Source organism: Callorhinchus milii, unplaced genomic scaffold (genome assembly GCF_018977255.1).
Source record: "Callorhinchus milii isolate IMCB2004 unplaced genomic scaffold, IMCB_Cmil_1.0 Scaffold2, whole genome shotgun sequence".
Classification (NCBI taxonomy): Eukaryota; Metazoa; Chordata; class Chondrichthyes; order Chimaeriformes; family Callorhinchidae; genus Callorhinchus; species Callorhinchus milii.
Genome location: NW_024704743.1, coordinates 28,045,392 through 28,069,181, shown reverse-complemented (window position 1 = coordinate 28,069,181; position 23,790 = coordinate 28,045,392). Strand labels below are relative to the sequence as shown.

Here is a 23,790-nt window from a genome sequence, read left to right as displayed (position 1 = left end):
ATCCAGCATAAAAAGAATGGGCGTCATGATGGGCATCATAATGGCTCATTTGTAACTCTGGTCGAGTGCTCATTCCTGCTTCCTAGGCCCCACTTTAGGTGGCAAAGCCTTCTGCTACTATGCTTATGCTCTCTGGAATGTTCCCAGAATGTCACTGTATTTTGCTTTCTGTCTCTGCTTCAGAATTTTTATAAATCGCTCTCTTTGACCACCTCCAGTTCCCTCTCCTTTCTGCGATTCTCATAAAACTCATCGATCCCTCGGTTCCTCCTACATGAAAATGTATTATAGAAGTGCAAGTTGTTGTTCTTGTAATTCAGCACCAATTTGTCAAGTTCACTCAGAGAGCTGCTGAAGTAAATTGTTGCAGAGCTGCATTGGCTGCTCTGCTAAACGCCAGTCTGAAGCACATTTTGGTACAGGCCGAGTATAAGGAGCTGAACACTCTCTGGTATCTGACCTGGCAGAACTGAAGCTTCACCCTCAGTGTTGATGCCAATCTTTAACCAGCTTCCAGAGTCTAGCACTGAGTTTGACAGAACTTCTTCCCACCTTACCCTTGGTCTGTAGCCCATCCAAGAAGAGGTGGCAATGGAGACATGTGAAATTAGATGTTATATTGGTGTCTGACAGAGGAGCCCAGCTTCCAGGCTGACCACTTCCTAAACTGGTCAAATTCAAACTCAGGAAGTGCCATGAGAAAGCCATAAATCTGGAAGCCACATTTCTAATCACTCAACAGGGTTCACTTGTGTTAATAAGAAATCTGAATCCTCACTGTTGACTTTCCTGCATGCAACGCAGCAGGCATGTGAGTTGATATCTCTAACTCTCTCAATCTGTACTTCCTTGTAGAAACCTGTGAACCAATGTCCAGTGGAACAAACTGAGAACCATGCTTGCACACACATTCCCTTTGTTGTTCCAATGACGATTAACCACAACTATGTGTCTTGCTAAGTCTCTCTTGTGTACTGTTTAAATCCCTGATGTTTACTGTTTAAATCCTTTATGCAACACTTCTGCAAAGCTTATATAATTTGCCAAACAATTTGTAGCAAGCAAATCTTGTATGTGTTATGACCGCAATTTTGGACCCCTTCTCGGATGCCAATCGCTTTCCTGAAGTTGGCGCCCAAGCAGAGTTCCAGAGGTTTGGCTGCAACGTATCCGGGATTCGCTATTTACAAATCCTTTAGTGGCTCCCATAGTTTAGACCCGATTGTTTACAGCGCCTGTCCAAACGAGGTTAAACCATCATTTCCCCGGCTCCAAAAAGAATAGACATTTCTTTAACCCTTCACCTCATAGAACACAGGTCATACTTCTTTTGTATAACAGCTCGAAAAATGAATTTAGACCAACAACATATGTATAGTGCCTTTCCAGTCGGGAGGATGTCCCAAGGCACGGGACTGTCAGGGACTTGGCCCTGAGCTGGGGGTTGGGATTTTAGTGTAAAATGGTAATATTAAATCTTATAAAATAAGATTGCCAAAATAAGCAAACACAATCAGCCACTTGCATTATACTGGGAAGAAATTAAACAGAATGGGATCTTGTTACAGTTTTTTTTATTTTTAAAACAACAACAACTTGGATTTATATAGCGCCCTCCACGCCATCTCAGAACGCTTTACAGTAACGGAACACCAATGTAGTCTTTGAAGAGTTAAAGCATTTGTAAAAATGGCCATTCCTCCACAATTAATGGCTGCCAGAAACTGTTCGGCCAACATTAGGGCATTTTTGCAAGCAAATGTCACCGTAGCAGATGATATATTTTCAGCCTCTGTATTTGCTCAGTTATTATTCAGAGTTCCAAACGCATATATGCTCCCCTCCAGGGGGGGGGAAATAAATCATCCCGGGTCAGTGTCCCACAACAGCATTCAGCACCCTGTCCAGTATTGTTTGACTTGCGAAAATTAAGTGTTAACAGGCAATGCCCTTCCCCGCTTTTTGCACCCTCCCCCAATAGTTATGAAACATGTAGAAATAGGACCTTCTCGATATGCCGTTCCTCAGACTGCAATATCTGGGGATCCACTGGTGCTATTTTTCAAGCTGAGACCTGTCATTTTTTATGGCACACTGATGAACTCTCACTACATTGATTTGCAGGAACTGGCAAATTCTGCTCTCCAACGACTCCAAGGGCTATAAAATATTTTCAGGAACGCAGCAGAGATTTTATGGTGTAAATTATTTTTTTCTTTCTACAATAAAGTGGATAGGAAACTTTCATAAACACCTGGCAACCAGTGTTTCCCCACTCAGGTGGGTCCATATCTGGAGACCAGCTGAGTCTCCAACTCTCAACTCGAAGGTCAGTCCTTTTGAGTAATCTCTGCCAAACTCCCCCACTAGCTCGTACTGATGTGTCTTATGTAGGTCTATCAGGTTTCTGCTGATTTTCTAACATTGGCAGATTGGTGACTAATGCGGTCTAATCGCTAAAAATAGCACTCTGCTTCACTGTTTTTATGAAGTGGATTTCACAATAGAAAGATTTATTTAATAATAAGAGTGAAATGTATTTAATTATTATTGTCTTTGCATTTGATATAAATAGTCCCAGGCACGGGGAGAAAAGGGTTTTCTCAGCATTAAATTGAAATTTTCAAAAATAATTTAAAGGAAGGTTAATCAAATTACTTTGGCAGAACTAGCAGTTCATTTACATTAGAATATACAGCACAGAAAAAGGCCATTTGGCCCTACTGGTCTATGCCGGTGTTTATGCTCCACATGAGCCTTCTCCTGCCCTTCCTCAACTAGCCTTCAAGCATAACCAGAAAGCCTTCAAGAATTTGTACCAGAAACTTCCTGCAAATAACAATGAGATGAGAGACCAATTAATCTCCAATGGAGACAATGGAGTCCCGTAGCATAGTGGTTAGTGCATTTGCTTCGTAAGCGAGAGGACCCAGGTTCGATTAACGGGTGGGACAAAACCTAAGGCAAGTTCCTTACTCCACACACCTCTGTTTACCAAACACTGCTGCGTACAATTGGCTGCTGCCAATTGGATCAATTTTGATGAGGAAGTGATATTAGTCAGAACAACTGAGAGAATAGGGAAGGAATTTAAGGGAAGGAATCAGTAGGAATTTAAAAAGAACTCATGGCATGAAAATTGAGACCCACGATCATCGTGTGTTCAGCCTGGATCAGTTGGTAGCATCTCGCCTTGGTTAAAATATTGTGGGTTTAAGCCCCAGGACTTGGAACTCATATACAGTCTAGGCTGGCACTCCAATGCAGTAACGAGACATTAAACCAAGTTTTATCAGTCTGTTCAGGTGAATGTTAGAGATCTCATGGCACTAAGAGAAGGGAGTTTCTCCTGATGTTCTGGTCAACATTCTCACAAATAAAATTGGTCTTTCACTTCATGTCTGTTTGTGGGACATTGCTGCGTGCAAAGTGTCCACCACATTTGCCTAGAAAAGCCAGTCACTCCACTCACAGTAAATCTTTGTGAAGCATTTTGAGTCATCCTCCTGACATGAAAGCTGCTACAACAAATAATAATAATAATAATAATCCTTGCATTTGGTATAGCGCTTTTCACGTCGGGAGGACGTCCCAAAGCGCTTCACAGAACACACTGTAAAGTGAATTGACTGTATATTTGTGGGCGAACGCGGCAGCCAATTGCGCACAGCAATGTCCCACAAACAGTCGTAGATTGAAAATGACCAATTTATTATTGTTTTGTTTTGGAGGGATTATTAGGCTCTGTGTGGAGTAAGGAAACTTGCCCAAGGTTTCGCCCTCTGCCTGGAATTGAACTCAGGTCTCTCACTTGCAAAGCGAGTGCTCTAACCACTGAGCTATAGCTACAGGACTCCACAAATGTAAGGATAATTAATATTATTGTTATCAAAGGGAGATTTGGATGTTGAAGGCCCCTTCCTTCCATAATGCCAACCTAATCATTTTCCATTACCAGGTACAGCAATTTCTAAAATGAGTCAGTGTCCTGCTGATGGTCTTAGATCTGATAAAACCCAAGAAACACAATTTATTTTTGCATAGAATGTACAGTATGGACACAGGCCATTTGGCCCAACTAGTCCATGTGAGCATTTATATTCCACATGAGTCTCCACCTACTCTTTACTTACTCCCTTACCCTTCCATTCTCTTCTTCCTCATGTGAATATCATTAAATTTTGCATATTCCAAGAAACACATTATACACAGTACATATTTTGTTGCATGGAGGTGACAAAACACTGAAGGAGACATTCAATTTTCAACTGGACAATATAGCCTACTTGGTGTGTGTTCAGGTACCTCGCAGGTCATCCTATGAATACTTGACATTCTCAAATGTCCTTACTCATCTCCTATTACATGTTATTTTGCAATTACAGAAACAGACCATCCAGCAGTTATATGATTAGGTCAATACTCATTACTCAAGATAATCAATTACAAGACAGGTTATACTTCATATCATAGAATGACCAGTTATACTTGTGACTAACTCCTTAAATTGAAACCTGCACTCAATTCATGGCAGAACGTGCTAATATGATTGGAAAAAGTATCTCATTCAATTAAAATAGAAAGAGATCAATAACTATGAATAAAGGAACTTTTGATAAAGCCCTGGTCCAGCTCCCATAATTTTTTTAAAAAATGTTAATTTAAGCCAATATATAACATGTACACTTGTGCCAATGGCCATACACAACTGTTTGACTCAATCTATGTCAGAGTTGCCCGTTTGAGCCAAGAGCAGTCAAACAACAACAATTTGCATTTACGTATCGCTCTTCACGTGGGTGGGGGGCATTTCAAAGCACTTAAACAGCAAGTTGAGAATAAATGGTAAAACATAATATTTAAAAAAACATTTGAATTGCCTCCCTTGCATCTCATGGGCTCTCCCACTGGTATAGTGAGTAAACACCCTGCCCAAGGAGCCCTTGCCCATACACACCCAAAAGCTGCTAGTTTAAATCCAGTCTCTCTGAGTTAGCTGATATCAGCTGGAGGAGCTGTTGGGGCATGTATGTGGACTTTGGATGAGGATAGGATCAGACTTGGCTGTGATTCCCTCCTGTGGTCAATTCACTAGTCACCACTCGCTCTCGAAGCTCACACATGAATAATAAGACTCACTTGGGAGAGGTACTGAAAGATGTCCAACACTTGTGGAATCATATCTTGTATAAGGGAGAATGAGTAAAAAGCATTCAGATGATGAGGAGAGAAAAAAACAATGAAGACATTGAAAATCAAAATGGCAAAAGCGGAGTTGAAATTGAGGCATTTTGCAACCTGTGAATTGTCATTTCTGGTTTGTGTTTTGAAATGACACCTTTCACTAATAGATTTGCTACATTACAAATAAACGATCAAATGAATGCTAGCACAGGCTGTTTTGAGGCCAGGTTTTGTTTTATGACTTTTTTTCAGACTGTAAGTGTTCCAGAACACTTACCCTACGTGAAGGGTGCTATATCAATGTAAGGTGCTGTTGTTTGGGTCTTTTCTTGACTGAAACAATGTCTCGAAAAACAGAACGCCAGCCACAATTCTGACTTTTATGAATGATAGTTTATGAATGTGACATTTTGAGTCCCTCTGAGTGCTCAGCGTGTACTTCAGTGACCAGGTTGTAATTTCACAGCAGTCTTATTTTGTGCATTGACAGTGAAAGCATTAAACGCAGATAGTCTCGCCCACAAAATATACAGACAATTTACTTTACAGTATATTCTATGATGCGCTTTTGAGACGTCTCACCGATGTGATAAGGCGCTATATCAAATGCAAGGATTATTATTATTATATCATTATTACAGTCACACGTGTGCAACTTCACCTGAATAATAGCTGCAATGCTGAAAGTCTATTTAAACACGAACCCAGACCATGAATCAAGTAGACTCCACCCCCTGTCCCCGGTACTCACATTCAACAGGCTGCGGGGAATCGCACGTGGCTGATGGTGTCTCTGGCTCCTCCTGAGATTCTGTAGACGAGGGAATCACGGACTTTGGGGCCTGGGTCGATGGAGCCACGGGCGAACTCAGGCTCAAGGACAGGTCGCTGCGTGCCCGGGGAGCCCGGTTCCTCGCTTCCTTCTCGTACTCCTCCGCCGCGAGCTTCTCCACGTACTTGTATCTGAAAAGAAGCCCACAAGAGGCTCAGCTATCAATGCTGCGTGACGCTGTGGCTCTCTGCATGCATTACCGAGCCTGCGGACTCTGTCACAGCAAACCCCTTCTTGGCTGAACTCAAAGCCAACCTTAAGAAAGATGAAGGAGGCCAAAGTGCATCTGAGCTGGTCACATCCAGAGATTATCTGCACAAAGACTTCAAGAGGCTGAAACCCTCTAATAGTTCCTCCCAGACATTTAGCAGCAGAGATTTTTCCCTCCGTTTCAGCACGACATGAACACACAAGCTTTCACCACCTTCTAAACATTTTCTTGCCTCCCTGAACCTGCGTTTATTCCAGTGGTATGCAACTCTACGTCACATTGGCTTTGTTCATCAAAGACTGCTCAGGAAAGGAAAAATACATCTGGTTTGCATTTGCATGGACAGTGCTCCTGAACTGTTTGTTACTGCCTGCTACCAATCATACTCCTCATACTTAAAACATTAGCGCTCAAATAACTCTCAGTCCTGGCTCCTCCAAAGACGTTTTCAGATTTAGTTTTATCTAGTTTTTTTCCCCAACAGTCATTCGTGTGGAACTGACTGTAAATATGTGCTTCTACCATCACATAAAAGCAACCACAAAACCAGACTAGCTACAATCGACAGAATTGAAAACTCCATCATTGAATAGGAAGTACATTAATTTCCAAGAAATGTGGGTGCCACAGAGAGTCTGGGCTTTAGATTCTGGTGCCAGAATCAAAATGTAGCTCTGACTGATGACATGTAAATCTCATCTCTTTGTCACCTGCAAAGCTCCTAAATTAACTTGAGTTTTAATTGTCTCCACTATTATAGGATGGCAGTATTTACAGTAGTGTGCTGTGAATCGAATAGCTTCCTTCTCTGCTGAAATTTCCCATTTCAAGTCTCGACCGTAGTTTGTGACGGGCATAACTTTAGCACACATACACACAGCATTACATAAATATTGGCACTAAACTGTAAGCTCACTCATAATACTGACACCCAAATTATCCCCCCCAAAAATGATGGTGATTGAGAATGTGCAGGGAAATGGATTAAAAGTGGATGGCCAGATAGGCCAATGACCTCCTCATATGCTGTAAAACATTTGATGATTGGTGGGGAAGAAGGACATTTTATGTCTTTGGTATAGCTGAGATGGAAGTATGTGATGGATGATGCTGGGAGACAAAAGTGGACAACATTTCCAATCTGCAGCACTGAGCATTGATGAGCAAATCAATTTCATTACAAGGTCAAATACATCTTTCTCCAAATAGTGGTCTTCTGGTTTGATTCATAATCTACTGTTCAGCTCCTTGGGCCATCCTCTGAACGTGAAAGGCGCTTTATAAATGTATTTTGTATTGTATTGCTGTTGACACATGGGTGAGGTGCTATCTGGGCCGCTGATTTAAGGGTGAGCAGAGGGTATGAGTAGGTGATCACTTTGTTCTTGTCCTGGGTTGTGCTAATCCTAGGCTGTAATGTTACTTCAGAACAGTACCTTTCTGAGAAAAGCGATCTATTTATATTTAGTGAGTATTCTTTTAACAGGATTCCATAACAAGGAATCGGAGTTGTGCAAATGATGTCAATGTGTGGGAACTCAGCTTGAACCAGTCCGTTCTCGAATGAAGTGACTGTGGGTCGATAGGAATGCTGATGTGATTTCTTATCCAGGAAGCTTATTAAGAAATACCATCAATAAGACAACCACTGCCTTCTTTCTTGCAGAAGCAAAACAGCTTGATGTGCTGATGCCAGTACTGAGCCTGACACCATCATGTGAGGACCTGCTGCATTGCCACATCAAATGCTGCATCAAATGCAAGAATTATTATTATTACCAGTGGTGAAAGGGGAAAGTAGACCTGTCACTCCTATGAGAAATGGGAACAAGATGCGACCATCCCTGGCTTTCAGAATCACACAAACATCTCCCACAGCCAGTGCTGGAACCAGGCAAAAAGAAAAATGCAATAAAGATTTTATAAAGACAACCTCAAAAATAGCATTTACTCCCTTTCCAAATCAAAAAGCAAAGGAATGCTTGCACCTCTGATAAAGATGACAATAAAAGCATTTCTTTTGGAAAAAACCCCCACACAAAATGCAAACCTTTCTTCTCTTGCCAATCTCTGTTCTTCTCTTTTTTCTACGTAGCCCCGACTAGAAGACAGGAAAGAGAAAGAACTGTTGTCAAAGGGAGCAGCAAAAGCTACTGGAACAGACAGGCAGAGCTCAATGGAAACTCTCACTTTGCCCTGCACATTCTCTAAGAATTTATTCAAAAACAGAATCTGAGCATCGCGTGGCTGTGAAGACTTTTAACATTTGGTCATACGTGACCTTAGAGGATAATTGTCCACGTGTACACATGGATATTCACGCAAGCAAAGACTCCTTCCTTACACCACTGCCAGCTTTGTACTTAAAACAGCAGGCTACCCTTGCACTGTAATTCATCCAAGTAATGGTACAGGTAACGTCTCAGAGTATCTTTATCATCCTCGGGGGACGCAAAATTACTGGAAGGTCTTCGGTTCCAACAAGTTATCTCAGCCAAATGCTCACACAAAAGAAGCACTGGACGTTTCTGTAAAGTTACCATTATACTGAAGAGCTCCTGATGTAATGCCAACCTATTTAGATCCTATAGTTTGGCCGAATGCTTGAGTACTTCACAAATAGTACTTTTGTAAAATATTCAGGAAAAAACTACACATGTACAAGCCGGGTAATTTTAATATTGGTAACATTTTCATTGACCTTTAATTGATCAACCTGCTGGTCTAGTGCGAACAACTCCACTGCTCCAATTTCTGCACACTTACGGGAGTTGTACAAGTTTTTCTCTGTCAACCACTTTTTTAGGGAAAACAGGAGATCAACTGCAGTTACCTAAAACACAATAGTTCTGTCAGTGAGCCAAGGAGACTTGCGCCTGCTTCATTTATCTCTTTTTCTTTTAAATTCAGAGTGTACTCCCTCTTTCACAAAATAACTTCATCACGTCCTCTATCTTGGACATTCCTGCACCAAAGCTGAGAGCACAATGGGTAACCTGCTGATGGCCACCACCACTAATTCCAGTCTGCTCTTAAACATGCCGTTCAGAGAGCAAACTAGGATTGTCACCTTGGAGAGGTTTTTAAAGCTATGAGTGGCTTTGAATGAGTCAATATTGAGAAATTATTTCCACCGGTCGGTCAGTTAGCATGTAGAAGGCATCAATTTAAGAGAGTTAGCAAATGGGCAAATGGGGAGAATATTTTTCACGTACTGAGTAGTTAGGATATGGAATGCCCTGCTGGGAGCAACAGTTGATGCAAAATCCATATTAACTTTCAAAAGGGAAACAAGATTAATATCTAAAAAAAGAAGCAAACTAACAGGGGTACGAGGAAAGGGATTGAAAGGATTGCTCTTTAAAAGAGCCAGACGGACATGATGTCCCGAATGACCTTCTTCTGTGTTGTATATTAATACGATTCTATACTCGGTGAGTCAGTATTTAAAGGGCACAAGGTAATTCCTATGAGTACAAAGGGAGAGGTGAAGAGAATTATTTTTTACATGGACGACTTGGGAGTGCCCAACCTGGAACTGTGGTTGTGGCAGAATCCTTATTAACTTTTCAAAGAGAAGTAGATACATTTCTGAAAAGGAGAAGCATAAAGGGGTATGGGGCAGAGACAGAAGAATTGGACCTAACATATAGCTCTTTCAGAAGATAGCAAAAGCATGATGAGCTGAACGGCCTGCTTCTGTGCTATAAAGTTCTGCGGCCATACTTTCTCATGCTCCCTTACGTAAATTAGCTGCCAACTTTCAAACCATTTTTTTGATTCAGAAAATATAAGTGGTTACATTCACTCACTTCCGGGGCCTTGTACCTCCGCCCTACAATCTACCTTCCACTATATCCTTGATCTCACAATGCCTTACCTGAATCGGTTCCTTTCTTCCCGCTCTATCCGTTGCAGTCTTTCCTCTCTCTCTTGCCGGCGTTTCTCTCGCTCAGCTGCAAGCGACTCCTGATGTTGTCGGTATGATGAGGACAGAAGACCACCCAACGCTGGCCTGTGGACCAAGCAATGAAATGATGTTGTGCACTGAAGATCTCCACACAAAGCTCTCTTTTCTTTGATGGAGATCTTTATAGATTCGGAAACCATGAATTCCTGCACCCTTTCCCACAAAAATAAAAGGGAATTGGATAAATATTTGAAGAAGAACAAGATGAAAGGGTGCGGGGAAAGAGTTGGGAATTAGTATTAGTGCAGTTAGTTCCAGCCAAGGATCCAGCAGAACGTAGGCTTGATGTGCCGAATGACTTTCATATGTGCTGTCGTTTCTATTATCTTATAAAGCAAGAGGCACAAGGTACCTCCAGGAACGAGCTCAATTCAAATCACCCATACTTGTTTGTAGTACAAATTTCATCCCTTGTACAAAATACAATAATTCTTGTTATTCAGTTAATCCAAGGAGATTACTGTCCTCATCACACTAAGTATTCATTCATTCATTTACAGAAAGAACCTTAAAACTGGACTTGGCCTTTATAGCTCCTTAACATATCAGAATGCCTGAAAGTCCCTCATAGGCAATTACTCTCAAGTGTTGCAATTAACTTTTATAGCAAATATGTAACCGGTTACACCAACAGGGATCTCGCAAAAAACATGGAATGCATAACCAATTAGTAAGAGTCTTATTCAACAATAACACAAATGGATTATATAGCATCTTTCACGTTGGGAGGACATCCCAAGGCACTGAAATTCAGTGACGCCAAGAATGTATCACACAAAACAGCAGTTTCCTCAGGTCTTCATTAATAATCACTGTTGGCCACGATCAGGGAAGGAACCTCCTTCTTTTTCAAATTGTGTTTTTAATGTCCACCTGAACAGGCAAACAAGACCTACTGTATTTATGAAGAGATGAAGCTTGTGAGTCTACCAGCATTCTATACTGTAGAACAGATGTTTTATTGCTGGTAGTGGTTTTAGCGGGTTCTAATTTTTATTACTCTCCTCCTGGCTCACATGAGTCTTATTCAGTGATGTCAAGAGCATATTACAAACAATATGGAATAGCACTTTCCTCAGGTCTTCATCAATAACCACAAGATGCCAGCTCTTCAAAAAGTTCTTATTTGATCTTTATCCTTGGCACCATGTAAAGGTAGCTGTCTTGGCAGAATGCCGCTCAGACCTAGCTTTAATAGCACTATTGCTCGACTGTGGTTTGAAGTGCTCTAGTTTTACTGAAACGACAGGTGAGTGGCTGCTTGGATTGAGAAACAAGTGGAGCCTTGTGGAATCTGCTACTTTCCATTCAGCACACAGGAAAGATGCCAAATGAAGAGGTTTCAAAGAGCTCACAATATCTTTAACATGCATATGGAACCCTAGTTTAACAACCTATCTGTATCATGACGCCTCCGACAATCAGCATTTCCCCCACTGTTGAACAATACTCGTGTTCCACAAAGTGACAAACAAAGTGGCTTCTCCATGGTTGTTATTCAGAAGAATGACCAACAACTGTCAATACTTCATCAGGGCCTATCCCAATCATTGCCTGAAATAACATGTTTTATAAAACTTAAGTTATCTTTAAGATCCAGCTTCTAAGTTCATTTTACGTTACATTCTCAGATAAAATGATCTTCTAGACTAATGCTAGGTAGTATTTCAAGCTTCAAATATCTCTAAATTGTTTCAAAGACCTTGCCTATAACTAATGTTAAAGTTACGGGTCTGGTTTCCAGGTATTTCTCCTTATTCTATCTTTAAATACTGTAAATTGAGTTATTTTTGCTACTTTCCAATCCTCAGGAATCTTTTCTAGATTTGGCAATCGTACAAAAATGTCAGTTTCTTGAAAACATGTGTTTTACCGATGTGCACTGATGTTGTAGGTTCCCCAAGCCAAAATGCATAGATCTGGAATTTGATAAGCCTTGAATTCTAAAGAAACTGATGTGAAAAAGTTATTTCATACACCTGCCATCTTTGACTTTCTCTATCTTTTCCCAAGGTTTCCCTTAAAGGAACTCACTCTGTTCGTGTTTCTGATTCTGTTTCCGACACAATCCTCTCAGAGAGTTTGCTCTCTGAAAGCTGATATTCAGAAATTCTGTATTCTTATTTTTGGCCTCAGCCTGGCATATCTTGTGACGTTTATTGTAGTGCCATGTGACACATATCTATGCAACAAAGGTCAAAGTACAAGTTTCCAACACGTCACCTGTCACTAACATAACTGAAACAAGGTTTTGGATCCTCTTGTGTTATCTTGGCTTTCACCCACAAAATATACAGTCAATTCACTTTACAGTATATTCTGTGAAGCGCTTTGAGATGTCTCAATGACGTGATGAGGCGCTATATCAAATGAAAAGATGATTATTATTATTATCTGCAGTTTCCCTCTCTACTGTTTCTTACCTCATTAATACTGTGCTCCTAGATATCCGCGACTCACTAAGTTTCCCCTGACTACCATCACCTGTACCTACTAAAATATTTCTGTTTGGCCAACAGGTTAGTTATGACCTTCTCATTGAGCTATTGTGGTTTGGGCTCACTATGTTTTACTTTCTGCTCATGTTGATATATTTTCTTTCCATAATGTTTAAGACGGTCTTAAAAACTCAATTTTCCTTTATTTGCTGATTTTGTTTCTCACATAATCCCTCCAGCTCCAGAGTTTGCTCTCCTAAAGTCATGTACCTCGGTATTGTTAGTTTTGGCCTCAGCTTGCTATACCTTCTGACATTTACTGAAGTGCCATGTGACACACAACTAAGCAATGCAGATCAGAGTACAGATGTGACCAGATAGAATTTTACTGTTAACAAATTATCTTTTCGTTCTTCCCTCAATGACTCAGTGGGGAAATGGTAAGGCCATGCCTACAAATAATGTGTCAGGTTTGATCCCTGGTCTGTGCTAAATGAACTGTTCTTAGCAGGGATGTGAGAGTTGGACTCAGCAAAAAATCCATTGAGGTTCTGGCTATTCAGTGACTTCTGCTGCTAAGTGTAGGTGGAAGTCATGTGAGGGCAGGATTGAGTTTGGCTGTAATGCCAGATTGTTCAATAGCCTGAATGTACTGAATGTCAAGGTTATCCTCACACTTGAAGAATGGCCCATTTGGCAAACTACGAGAGTGCTTCTAGTACCCCGTTGCACCACCCTGCCACGTGTGTTATTGTCTTCTGTGGAAGATAGGAGCAACAATAGCCATTCAACCTGCAACCTGTCCATAGTTTTATTAGACCATGGCATTATCTTTTAATCTAATTTCCGTATCTCTTCTCATTTAGGTCTCTTGAAACCAATTAATTCTGTATCCTATTCCTTTGGGACAGTATTTTGTACATAACCCAAGTTGTTTTCACTCCGCCTCGCCCCCTCCTTAACATACTTCAAGTCCTGCCTCAAAACCCTCCTCTTCGACCATGCCATTGGTCACTCCCTTTCCCCTCTCCTCCCCTCCCTTCTCCCTCCCTGACCACAGCTTGGGTCGAAATGCTGTACACTGTCCAGCGACTTGGGACGTCTTCCCGATGTGAAAGGTGCTGTACAAATGTAATCTTGTTGTTGTTGTTAACCAGAATAGCTCTAATTTGTAGGTTATGCTCCCTAGTTTGGGATCCTTCTACCAGAGGAAACAGCTGCTCGAGAGTCTATGTGTCCTCCTAGCTTGAGAGATGAAGACAAAGCAACGGTGAAAGATAATTTGCGTTATGTTCTCCAAAAATTGCATTCTTATACCCTGGGCATGTCAACAAGTCTATGTCACTCACACCTGAGTGTGAAATGTTTCCAAATCCCATTTCAAGTTAACATAGATTCAGAATGCATATATTTTGCAACTCTTTCAGTAAGAGCATATATTGCCTCAGACAACGCCATCAAGTCGATTTACAACTAACTCATGTTAAAGAGACAGGGTGCAACAATTTCATGAAAATGTTTTGGCAAAAATGTTTTAGATTGTTCACCAGCGAGCAATACAAATGTGTTGAAACTACAACAGTACATCAAAAGGAGACACAATCCTTTATTCTCTCTCCCAAACAAATGTGTTTGCCAAGTAATTCTCCTTGAAGACAAAGGCCCTTAACAGGCGAAGGCGATTGCAGTAATGGTTGCGTTTGCGGACTGACGTGACCTTGGATAAGACTGATAAGACTGTGTTCCTCAGCATGTTGAGGCAACGATATGATGCTCTCAATTTAAAGGGTGGGGGGAGTCAGGGGTGGGGCGTGGGGGGGTTGCGGGGGAAGACAAATAGGCTCTGATTGAAGTGAAGGTCATGTATTCCAAATTCTAAAATAGTGGAGGGGGGGAGAAGAGTCAAACATCTTCAGCAGCAATATTAAGATTACGTGGTTTTCATCTCTAAGTTTATAAATAAACCTGAACTAACAGTGTGAGAATATCGGCTCTGATAAAGTAAATTGACGGATGCGTGCACGTTGACTGACGTAAATTGTGCCAAAACATTTGCCGTCAGGTATCTAAAAGACCTGTGCATAACTCTGCATACTTTATTTCTGGAGAGAACTATACACCTATCTCTATAATTGTATATCTAAAAATAAGTAATTTCCAGAGGTATGGGGGGGGGGGGGGAAGCTAAATGAGAATGAATGGATTACTCTTTCAAAGAGTCAGCACAGACACAATGAGCCATATATAATGCAATACTATTTTATATTTATGTACTGCATTTCACATCAGGAGGATCTCTCAAAGCACATTGACTGGCTGGATGTGCATCTGAGCTGGGGTTGTGACCCGAGGGATGGGAAAGATGACTAGGAGAGTGGTCAAAGAGATATGTTTTGAAACATGTTTCAAAAGAGGTGGGGGGTGGGTCGGGGGAGAGCAAAAACGTTCTTGAGATCTGTAAAGTTCTATGGTTAACACTCTTCATTCGATGTCCATTGTCAGCCTTACCATGTTATAATACTTAACAAAAATAAAAAAAACCCGGTGTCTTCAGCTGGTCTATGCAGTGGTTTTCAACGTCTCTGAAAGGGCATAATCATGGCAGGGCCCATTCATTGGGTTTGACCAAGAACAAAGCATTGGCTTGGTCTGCTGGAGACCACATTGCAATGTTCAAATGCTGGAGAGTCTGCACAGTGTAAACTAATAGAAATCTTCAGCAGTGAGTCATGGCTGTGTTTCAAACAAAATGGGGGAGTAGTTAGAGTAAGAGAGTTTGGTGTTACTGATTAGAACTATTACAGGAATTTTTTGATCCAATTAAGTACAAATGGGGAGCAAGGCAGGGGAAATTATATCACTACAATACAAAATTACATTTGTATAGCACCTTTCATGTCGGGAGGATATCCCAAGGCGCTGTCCGAAGTCTTTAATCAGGCTGCGGAGGAGATTTGTTTTCCGCTTCTTGGCCAGATATTGGAAAAGTAATTGTGAAATGAACATTTTGAAGCTACGAAACAATTTGGCACCTGGACTTCAAAATCGTGCCTTCCACTTAAAAATTAAAAACAAAGATAATAATAATAATAATTCTTGCGTTTGATATAGCACCTTATCATGTCTTCGAGATGTGTCAAAGAGCTTCACAGAATATACTGTAAAGTGAATTGACTGTACAGTTTGTGCGCAAAATGCAGCAGCCAATTGCGGCTGCCAAGATGGTGGGTTCTTGATTCTGAGAGGCCCGCTGGAGAAACCATTCCCCCAAAGTTAGAGGGGGTGGGGGTGGTTGTCAATTGCAAACCTGTCGTCAACAACAGGGTTAGAAAGACATATTGCTTTCAACCAAAATTTCTTCAACTTTCCTTAATAATGTTATTTATTATTTATGATCATCCAACACACTATTAAATGTCACAAATTCCACCACTTAGAAGATTTTATTATTCACAATTTTTGTTAGGATAGTAATCTTATTCCATAGTCGACTGATGTTCTAGACATGTTGCCTCAGGTAGTTGAAGAGACAATGATAACATAAAAAAGGCTTAGCGTGAGGCAATCCCCCCCCACCCCTTCTAGATTTAAAACCTATATTCCATATCTATCAATTTAATACTTTTTATATATACTTTCAACATTCTCATGATCAGTGTAATTTCCTTGTGTGTGGAGAAAGCCATCCCCTGAAGGCATAACTGGTGTAATTGAATGAGATTCCTATGCAGCAAATATTGTACCTTGAACAAGGAAGAGACAATGTCTCAGCTCTCCCCGAGTAAAGGCTGGTAACAAATTACAACAATTTTCTTTTCAATAAAGTGGTGCGCTGTGGGAATTCAGGACGACGCAGGAAAGTGATATGGCTCGGTGCTGGAGATGTAACACAGCACTAAGCCTAGGGTAGAAGGTAACAAAGAAACCATTGTGTAACACTGGAACCACAGGTTAAATGCTTCACAGACCCACAAATATCCTCCTTCCTCACTTGTCACGTAGTAGTTTTTAATTAAGTTCTGTCTCCTTGATACTTCTTGGCCAAACAGTTTGAAAACATTACAATACAAGGCATGCAATGCTGAGTACAGAGAGAGGCTGAAGGTATATATCAATCCCACCCCCAAAAAAATAAAACACATTGTGGTTTCAGGCCTGGTTTGGGGTTGAAATAACTGCACAAACCTGTCAGGTTTAGTCTCGGGAGCAGGTGAGCTAGCGGTCCCATAGCGAGAGGTTGGGGTGGTGGCAGCGCTGAGCCCAGGGTAAGGTCGTGACGGGGTGTAGCTGCTGCTGCCATAGTTGCTGTATCTGCGGGAACAGTGAGACAAAGGAAACACACAAGAAAGAAGAGCAACAGTTAGCAGGTGAGCGTGCTGAAGAACCACAAAACACTCAGTGAACAGCACAGCAGAAAGCGGCACACACAGGAGAGAAGGGCAGAATCAATGCTGCATTGAACGAAAGAGAAGAGAAGAGCTCGCAAATCCGAACTGACCAAAATAACCTTCATCAATACTGGGGAAAGTAAACTCCAGAATCACCAGGCTCTCTAGGCCAAGGGTTCTATGACTGTCAAAGTGCATTGCCTGTTGTATCAGCACCACAGAGAAGCAGTTTATTGAGTCTGTTCATTTCACACATTAGTAACAAATTTTCATCCTCTGTATATAAGCAGCAATTGTGTCTACGTCACTCTTACTGTGAACTGTCTCTTGCACGTTGATATCTATTGGAGTGCTCCATGCTGTCCTTTCTGAACAATTTGCTACTGCACTTTGGTTGATGTGGAGTGAAATAAAATGATGTCTGTAAACCATTTGACTAAATGAAGTAGTGTAGACGGGTAGTGTAGCTGGCTGGTTGATGCCCTCGACCCGCAATGTGTGTTCCACATTGCGGGTCGAGGGCATCAACCAGCCAGCTCCAGGGCCAACTTGCTAGTGGGTCCGTTCAAATGGTATATCACAGTAAGAGATGCAACACTTGCAAATAAACCTGCTGAAAGATAATTCTGAGAATAGTTTGTGCTAATTGTGTGACTCTGGCTGGTGCATGTTCAGACAACCATGGTTGCTCGGGTCCTGACCAGCGCCTTGGGACGTCCTCCAGACATGAAAGATGCTCTGTAAATGTAATTTTGTTGTTGTTGTTATTACTATCTGCCACCAGTGCTACACGTGTGGACTATCTTTAGTGAACATTGTGTAGCAAGTGGATTACAAATAAAGAACACCCCTGTAACACGTGATCTATAGTGAATTATAATGTGTAGACTACCTTTGAGAACACTCTGTAATAATAATAAATAATAAATAAATAATAATCTTACATTTGCTTTTTCACATCTTTGAGACATCTCAAAGCACTTCACAGAATGGGCTGTAAAGTGAATTGACTGTATATTTGTGGGCGAAACACGGCAGCCAATTGCACACAGGAGTGTTCCACAAACAGTCATGGATTGAAGTGACTAATGTTTTATTATTTGTTTTTTTTTGAAGGATTATCATCAGGCATGAGGAGTAAGGAAACTTGCCCAAGGTTTCGTCCTGCCAGGAATCAAACCCAGGTCTTTCACTTGTGAGGCAAGTGGTCTGTCTAACCACTGAGCTACAGGACTCCTGTAATCTGTGGAGTATAGAAACACTTATTTCCTCAGGTTTTGTTTTACCAAATACTGTAGCATTCACAACCGCTCTCCTCCCCTCATACACTACATTAACTACACATCATTATCACAGCATATTGACCATATTTACAATTGAGTGGATGGTCACCAATCAAGAACTGAGCCAGAGTTCTGCATTCAAATGAGATAAGATTAAGTTATTAATTTAATAAAAAAAGAGATTCCAAAGGGGACACAGTTTTTAGGAAATGGTGGCAATTGTTTTTCTGCAACACTACAACATGATGGCACAATTGGTGTCAAACACCTTATAATATAATGTAAACGCTGCATCAAACTGTGCATGACACCAGGCTGTGTCACTGTATGATTCTAAAAGTGGTGATCTTTTCATTACCTTGTTCACCATGAGAAATCTCTAAGATTATTTGCGGCAATATGTTTAAAGGCAGTGCCTCTTTTCAGCTGCAGCATTACTGTTCTGAGGCCTTTTGGAGGTCAATAATGAACTGAAACAATCTACCGTTAAACAGAGGCAAATGGGTTCAAAAATATGACAATCATAATCGTAAGTGTTCGTAATTATTGATTCCTGCTGGTAACCAGAAGTGGAAATAATAATAATAATCCTTGCATTTGAATTGGTATCTTTCATGTCAGAGGACATCTCAAAGCGTTTCATACAGGATATACTGAAAAATGTAATGGCTGTGTGTTTTGTAGGCAAATACAACTGTCAATTTGCACACAGACATGTTTCAAATAGGTATGAAGTGAATATCCAATTCTATCTCACAGGAACATCCCTCTGATGCAAACCTACATCCAGTCACATAAGAGGGAAGTTCCTGTAGAATGCAGGTCTAGTTACTGCAGGATTCAAAACTGATCTAGTTTGAATCTGGATTGTGAATTCTGTGCACCATTTCCTGGAATGATAACTTTAAAATAAACTGCTATCAATGTAATAATCCTCCTACTGAGGTTTCAGTCAGCCTGAATTTCATACCTGCTTAGTTCTGAATTTATAGAAAAGCCCAGAGATTGTGAAGGTCATTGGAAAAGTGATACTACAGCTTTACATCCTGTGTTAATATTAAATTATATCATCAGGTATGTTTGGCGTGATGTAATGGAGAAAGCTCAAAAATGTAAACAGTAAAGGAATTTTAATCCAACCCAAAAGTAGGCAGAAGGTTTTTTTCTTGGGTTACACAGATTTCCTTATGAACCAGAAACTCATAGCTCAATATAACAAAAAGGTAAGCAGTGGCTTGTAAAGCACCCTAGGACCAAGCAACTATTGTGAGCATGGGATGCATTCAAGGGCCCAGTCCAGTGCACAGGACATTGTAACACATGCTTTAGTCTTAAAAATCCAGCCTTTGGGAATCTTTGATATGTTTGATGCTCACTATCTCCTCAATCTGATTCAATCTATAACTTCATGTCAAAATCTGATGCAATTTGAGTGAATGTTTCTTTTTGTTTAACAACAAGGACACATGGAGGAACTTACCACCATGTTGAATGGCTTTTCCCCCCTGAGGTTTCATCGTATGCTCTTCAACTACAAGGCAATAAGCAAGCAATTCTGACACAGGTCAGGAGTTAACATGGAAGTAGTCTATGTACTATTGTCATGACCCAACTGTGCAGCGCCTTGGGACGTCCTCCTGACGTGAAAGGCGCTTTATAAATGGAATCTTGTTGTTGTTGTTGTTGTATTTCTAAATTAACTCCATGTAAAAATAACAATGTTGCAAGGAAAATGGGGCTTTCAATGTTACAAAGCATAAACAAAAAGTGTACTTTTCATTTTTCTTACAGTGCTATCATCCAAGAAATGGTCCTACAGAAATTATGCATACATTCTAGGTGTTGTTTTTTGTGTTGAGAACATTGCCTGTGGCCAGGAAGCAGTTCTACTGATTAAACTGGGGATTCCATAGTGTGTTCTAACATGGACTATGTATGGATCCAAGGACATCTACACTGTCATCTTGCCACCCACCATTTCATGATCTGCTTTGCAAAGTCACTGAGGAAGCACTGCAGAAGGCAATCATTGGATGTGCTGGTTGAGTAGAAAGAAAACCTCTTACACCAAATCTAATAATGTGAATTACACAAATTTTGAGGAGCATCTATGTTCTTTCGCCATAAATCCTGGAAACATCCCAATGATGGACTTGTAGTAAGACCTAAACTCATTCCAATTAATGTGGCCCAGAGGAAGGCCTCACACTGATTCTATGCAAAGGAAGTCAGAGCTGGGTGTGTTAGAAGTCCTTTGCTGACCAGTGGGGTTTGGCAGAAAGTGAAGCAGGTGAAATGGATCTGGTTGATAAGATGCTGGCGAAGATTGCATAGATTAGGATTCTGAAGTAATTGATGTGTTTTAGACACATGATGATGGAATAGAGAAAAAAGGCAGATGTCCATACAAACCTCCTTAAACTAGAAAGGACAAGAGGGACATCATTTCTAAGGTACAAATCTGCACCATGGGAGATACAAGGGATAAGGACAAATAGAGTTATATTTTGTTTCAGTTTGAGATGTACCCTGTGACTCTGTAATCTGTAAAGGTATATTTAAAAAAAACATAAAATCACACGGGTATTAACAATTTTCCAGAATATTTATGACATTGTATTTTTCTAAGTCATTTGGGATGAATCTCCCACGAAAAGGAACAAGGACACTAGAGGGCAGTAAATGTTTGCACTGCCCCAGCTGAGCTAATGGGTTTCATTTCAATGAAAGTCAGGATGAACCTTTCTCTGTGCCGATCGACACAACATTCGTAACTGCCTCTACGTTATACAGCCATAATTGCTTCCAAGTATACAGCCTTGTTTTTTTTAATTGAATTTTTCATGTCATAAACATTATGCTAATGGAAACAAATAAACACAATGTATTATATAACAATAATAATTCTTGCATTTAGTATAGCATTTTTCACAGGGTGATATCTCAAAGTGCTTCACAGGAAGCGACTGTGAAGTGGAGTGACTGTGTATATCAATAGGTTCAAGTGACATCAAAGTCCAGAATGCTGAAGCTGGAGCCATTCACTGATTGCTAAGATGTATTAATACATTCCTGCATGAACTACTCCTGGTAAAATACAGTACATATTTAATACAGTAACAGGCTGTTAAGAAAGATGAGGAGGTGGTAGAGGTGAGCAATGTGTCTCTGGATTAGAGAACACTGTTGAGTGTGATGTTTCCTTAAGTGTAATGTGGGTGTATCCTATAATTTAGCCAACTGTTAAATTATACCCAGTGGTTAGAGCTACAATGATACTATACCACGGGAATCACAATCTAACATAGAGAGAGACAGAAACAACAAACCTTGTTTCTGTTACGAAGCTGCAACAAAGTCTCAACCCTGACATCCAAAACTCCAAGATCAAAGTTTGAGTTCTTTATGAATATTCTGATACTCGAGAAGATGTTTTAGTATACTTTCAGACAACTTACTACATAGCATTCCCAGTTTCCTCTATTTGTTTTCCTTCAGAGATCTTTCCCATTCATGTTTGCACCACCGATTTATTCCTCCCTTACTCATAAAATTACGTCAAATGTTAGAGCAGAGTAAAAGGCCATTTGGTCCAATCTTAAGTCAACAACAACTTGCATTGATACGGTGCCCTTCATGCAGGGTAGCATCTCCGAGCGCTTAACAGTGGCGAAACCTGACACCAAGCCGGGTAGAGAGTGGAGGTGACTGTAGACACGGTCGAACAGTAAGGTTTTCAAGTGTGATCTGAAGATGGGCAAAGAGGGGACAAAGCGAAGGAATTGAAGATGAGAATTTTGGGGTGTAGTGGCTGAAAGTACAGCCACTGATGGTGGAGCAGAGGGGATGAGAGACGTGCAGAAGGCCGGTGCCAGCTGTAGTTAAGGGGACATGTAGCATAGTGGGGTGTAAGCAGGTCAGAGAGGTAGGGAGGCACTATGGCATGAAATGATTTGTACGTAAGTGTGAGGATGCTGAAATCCATCAATTCTGCAATAATACTAATCATCATTGTATTTAATATAGCAACATTCACACCAATCGGTCATCCCAAAACATTTCCCAAGGTATATTGTAAAGTGTATGTTTTGTAGATGAACATCACAGCTAAGTTGTGTACAGCAATGTCCTACAAACAGCCATGATATAAGTGACCAATTTTATTTGGGGGAATGTTGCCCAGGACACTGTGCCACGGGGTATTTAATGTCCAACTGAAAAGGCCCAAATGGGCACTTGGTTTCATGTCTCATCTGAAGGAGCCAGTGGAGCCTGGGAGCCAGTGGAGCCTGGACTGGGATGACGAGAGTGCAGAGTTTGGTACAGGTCCTAAAGTCTGCCAGTCTCAAATGAAGACAGTGTTGTAACAATCTGTAATTCTGACATCCTTTATGTCACTGAATGAGTCAAAATAAACAGACCTAGTCTTGAAAAGCTTCTCAAAGACCTTAGAACAATCACAGACATTTATAAATAGAAGATGCCCAGTGAAAACTGAGGTGTCCTTGTTCCGACAATAAAGATTGGTGGCACAAAAGGGGACCTCTGCAAATTGATTCTTGAAGGTCAGAGTAACATAGCTTGCTTCATGCTGCGCAAATACAGCTCTCTGTACACTGGTCTGCTTATGTTTACATGAGTTACATGATCACCATGCCCACTGTGCTTGAAAGTGGAAGTTTTTTCCTCTTCGCTGAGCATCTGTTGTGGCCTTGAGACACTCCTACTCCTTAAAGAGTCAGAAGACTCAAAGACATTTAAATGCTACAGGATTTTATTCTTATTTTCTGCTGTGTAAGTACATTGCAGAGGATTCGGTGGCTTGATTATCTGTTTAGAAGCAGGCAGTTGAACTGTTCTGTAACTAATCTGGCCCTAAGCTTGTACTTTTCTATTTTCCTACCGCACTGGGTTTCCCCATCAAGCCACAGAATATGAGCATGTTTTCCATTGCTATCGTCTGCCACAAAGGTACCATTTATAATAACCATGATGGTTGGAAAGGGCAGGGAAGAGCAGGAGAAGCTTCATGAAGTTAACCCTTCCACACCAACCCATCTACGGCTCTTTGCAAACTGGCTCTAATGTGTGCTATTCAGGAATCAAAGGAGAAATCTTCAACAAAAAGCATATGACAAAGTGTAAGCTGTACATTATGATAATGATGTCCTATTGAAAGCAAAGCTGCAACAAAATAATTGAAAGTTATTCATTTCTCAAACTGGAGAGGAAGCTAATCTCTTATCAGACAAGCTGCCCTGTTCATATCTGACTGTTTCTGACTATGCTGTGATTTTAATAAGGACTTGTCATACCATGGGCAGCGGGTGAGGCTGGTTGCAATTTTATCTTCTGCAAGAAACATTTTACTTTGGGAATAAGGAGGAAGAAGTTGAAGTCTCACTAGTTCATTACTTTGGTGATTAATGACAAAGATTTAATTGTTTGGAAAATGCATTGATAAATAACTTTTGAGCTCATAGT

At 40.7% G+C, this 23,790-nt stretch overlaps 1 protein-coding gene across 1 annotated transcript in view; it reads right to left on the bottom strand.

Annotated features, from left to right (window-relative positions):
• The window catches only part of LOC103176312 (FH1/FH2 domain-containing protein 3), a 353,167-nt gene that overhangs the window by 62,999 nt on the left and 266,378 nt on the right, over window positions 1–23,790 (bottom strand). The window contains 4 exon segments of the mRNA XM_042332021.1: window positions 5,936–6,147; window positions 8,278–8,328; window positions 10,108–10,242; window positions 16,821–16,946. Of these exon segments, the coding sequence (XP_042187955.1) occupies window positions 5,936–6,147; window positions 8,278–8,328; window positions 10,108–10,242; window positions 16,821–16,946 (524 nt within the window).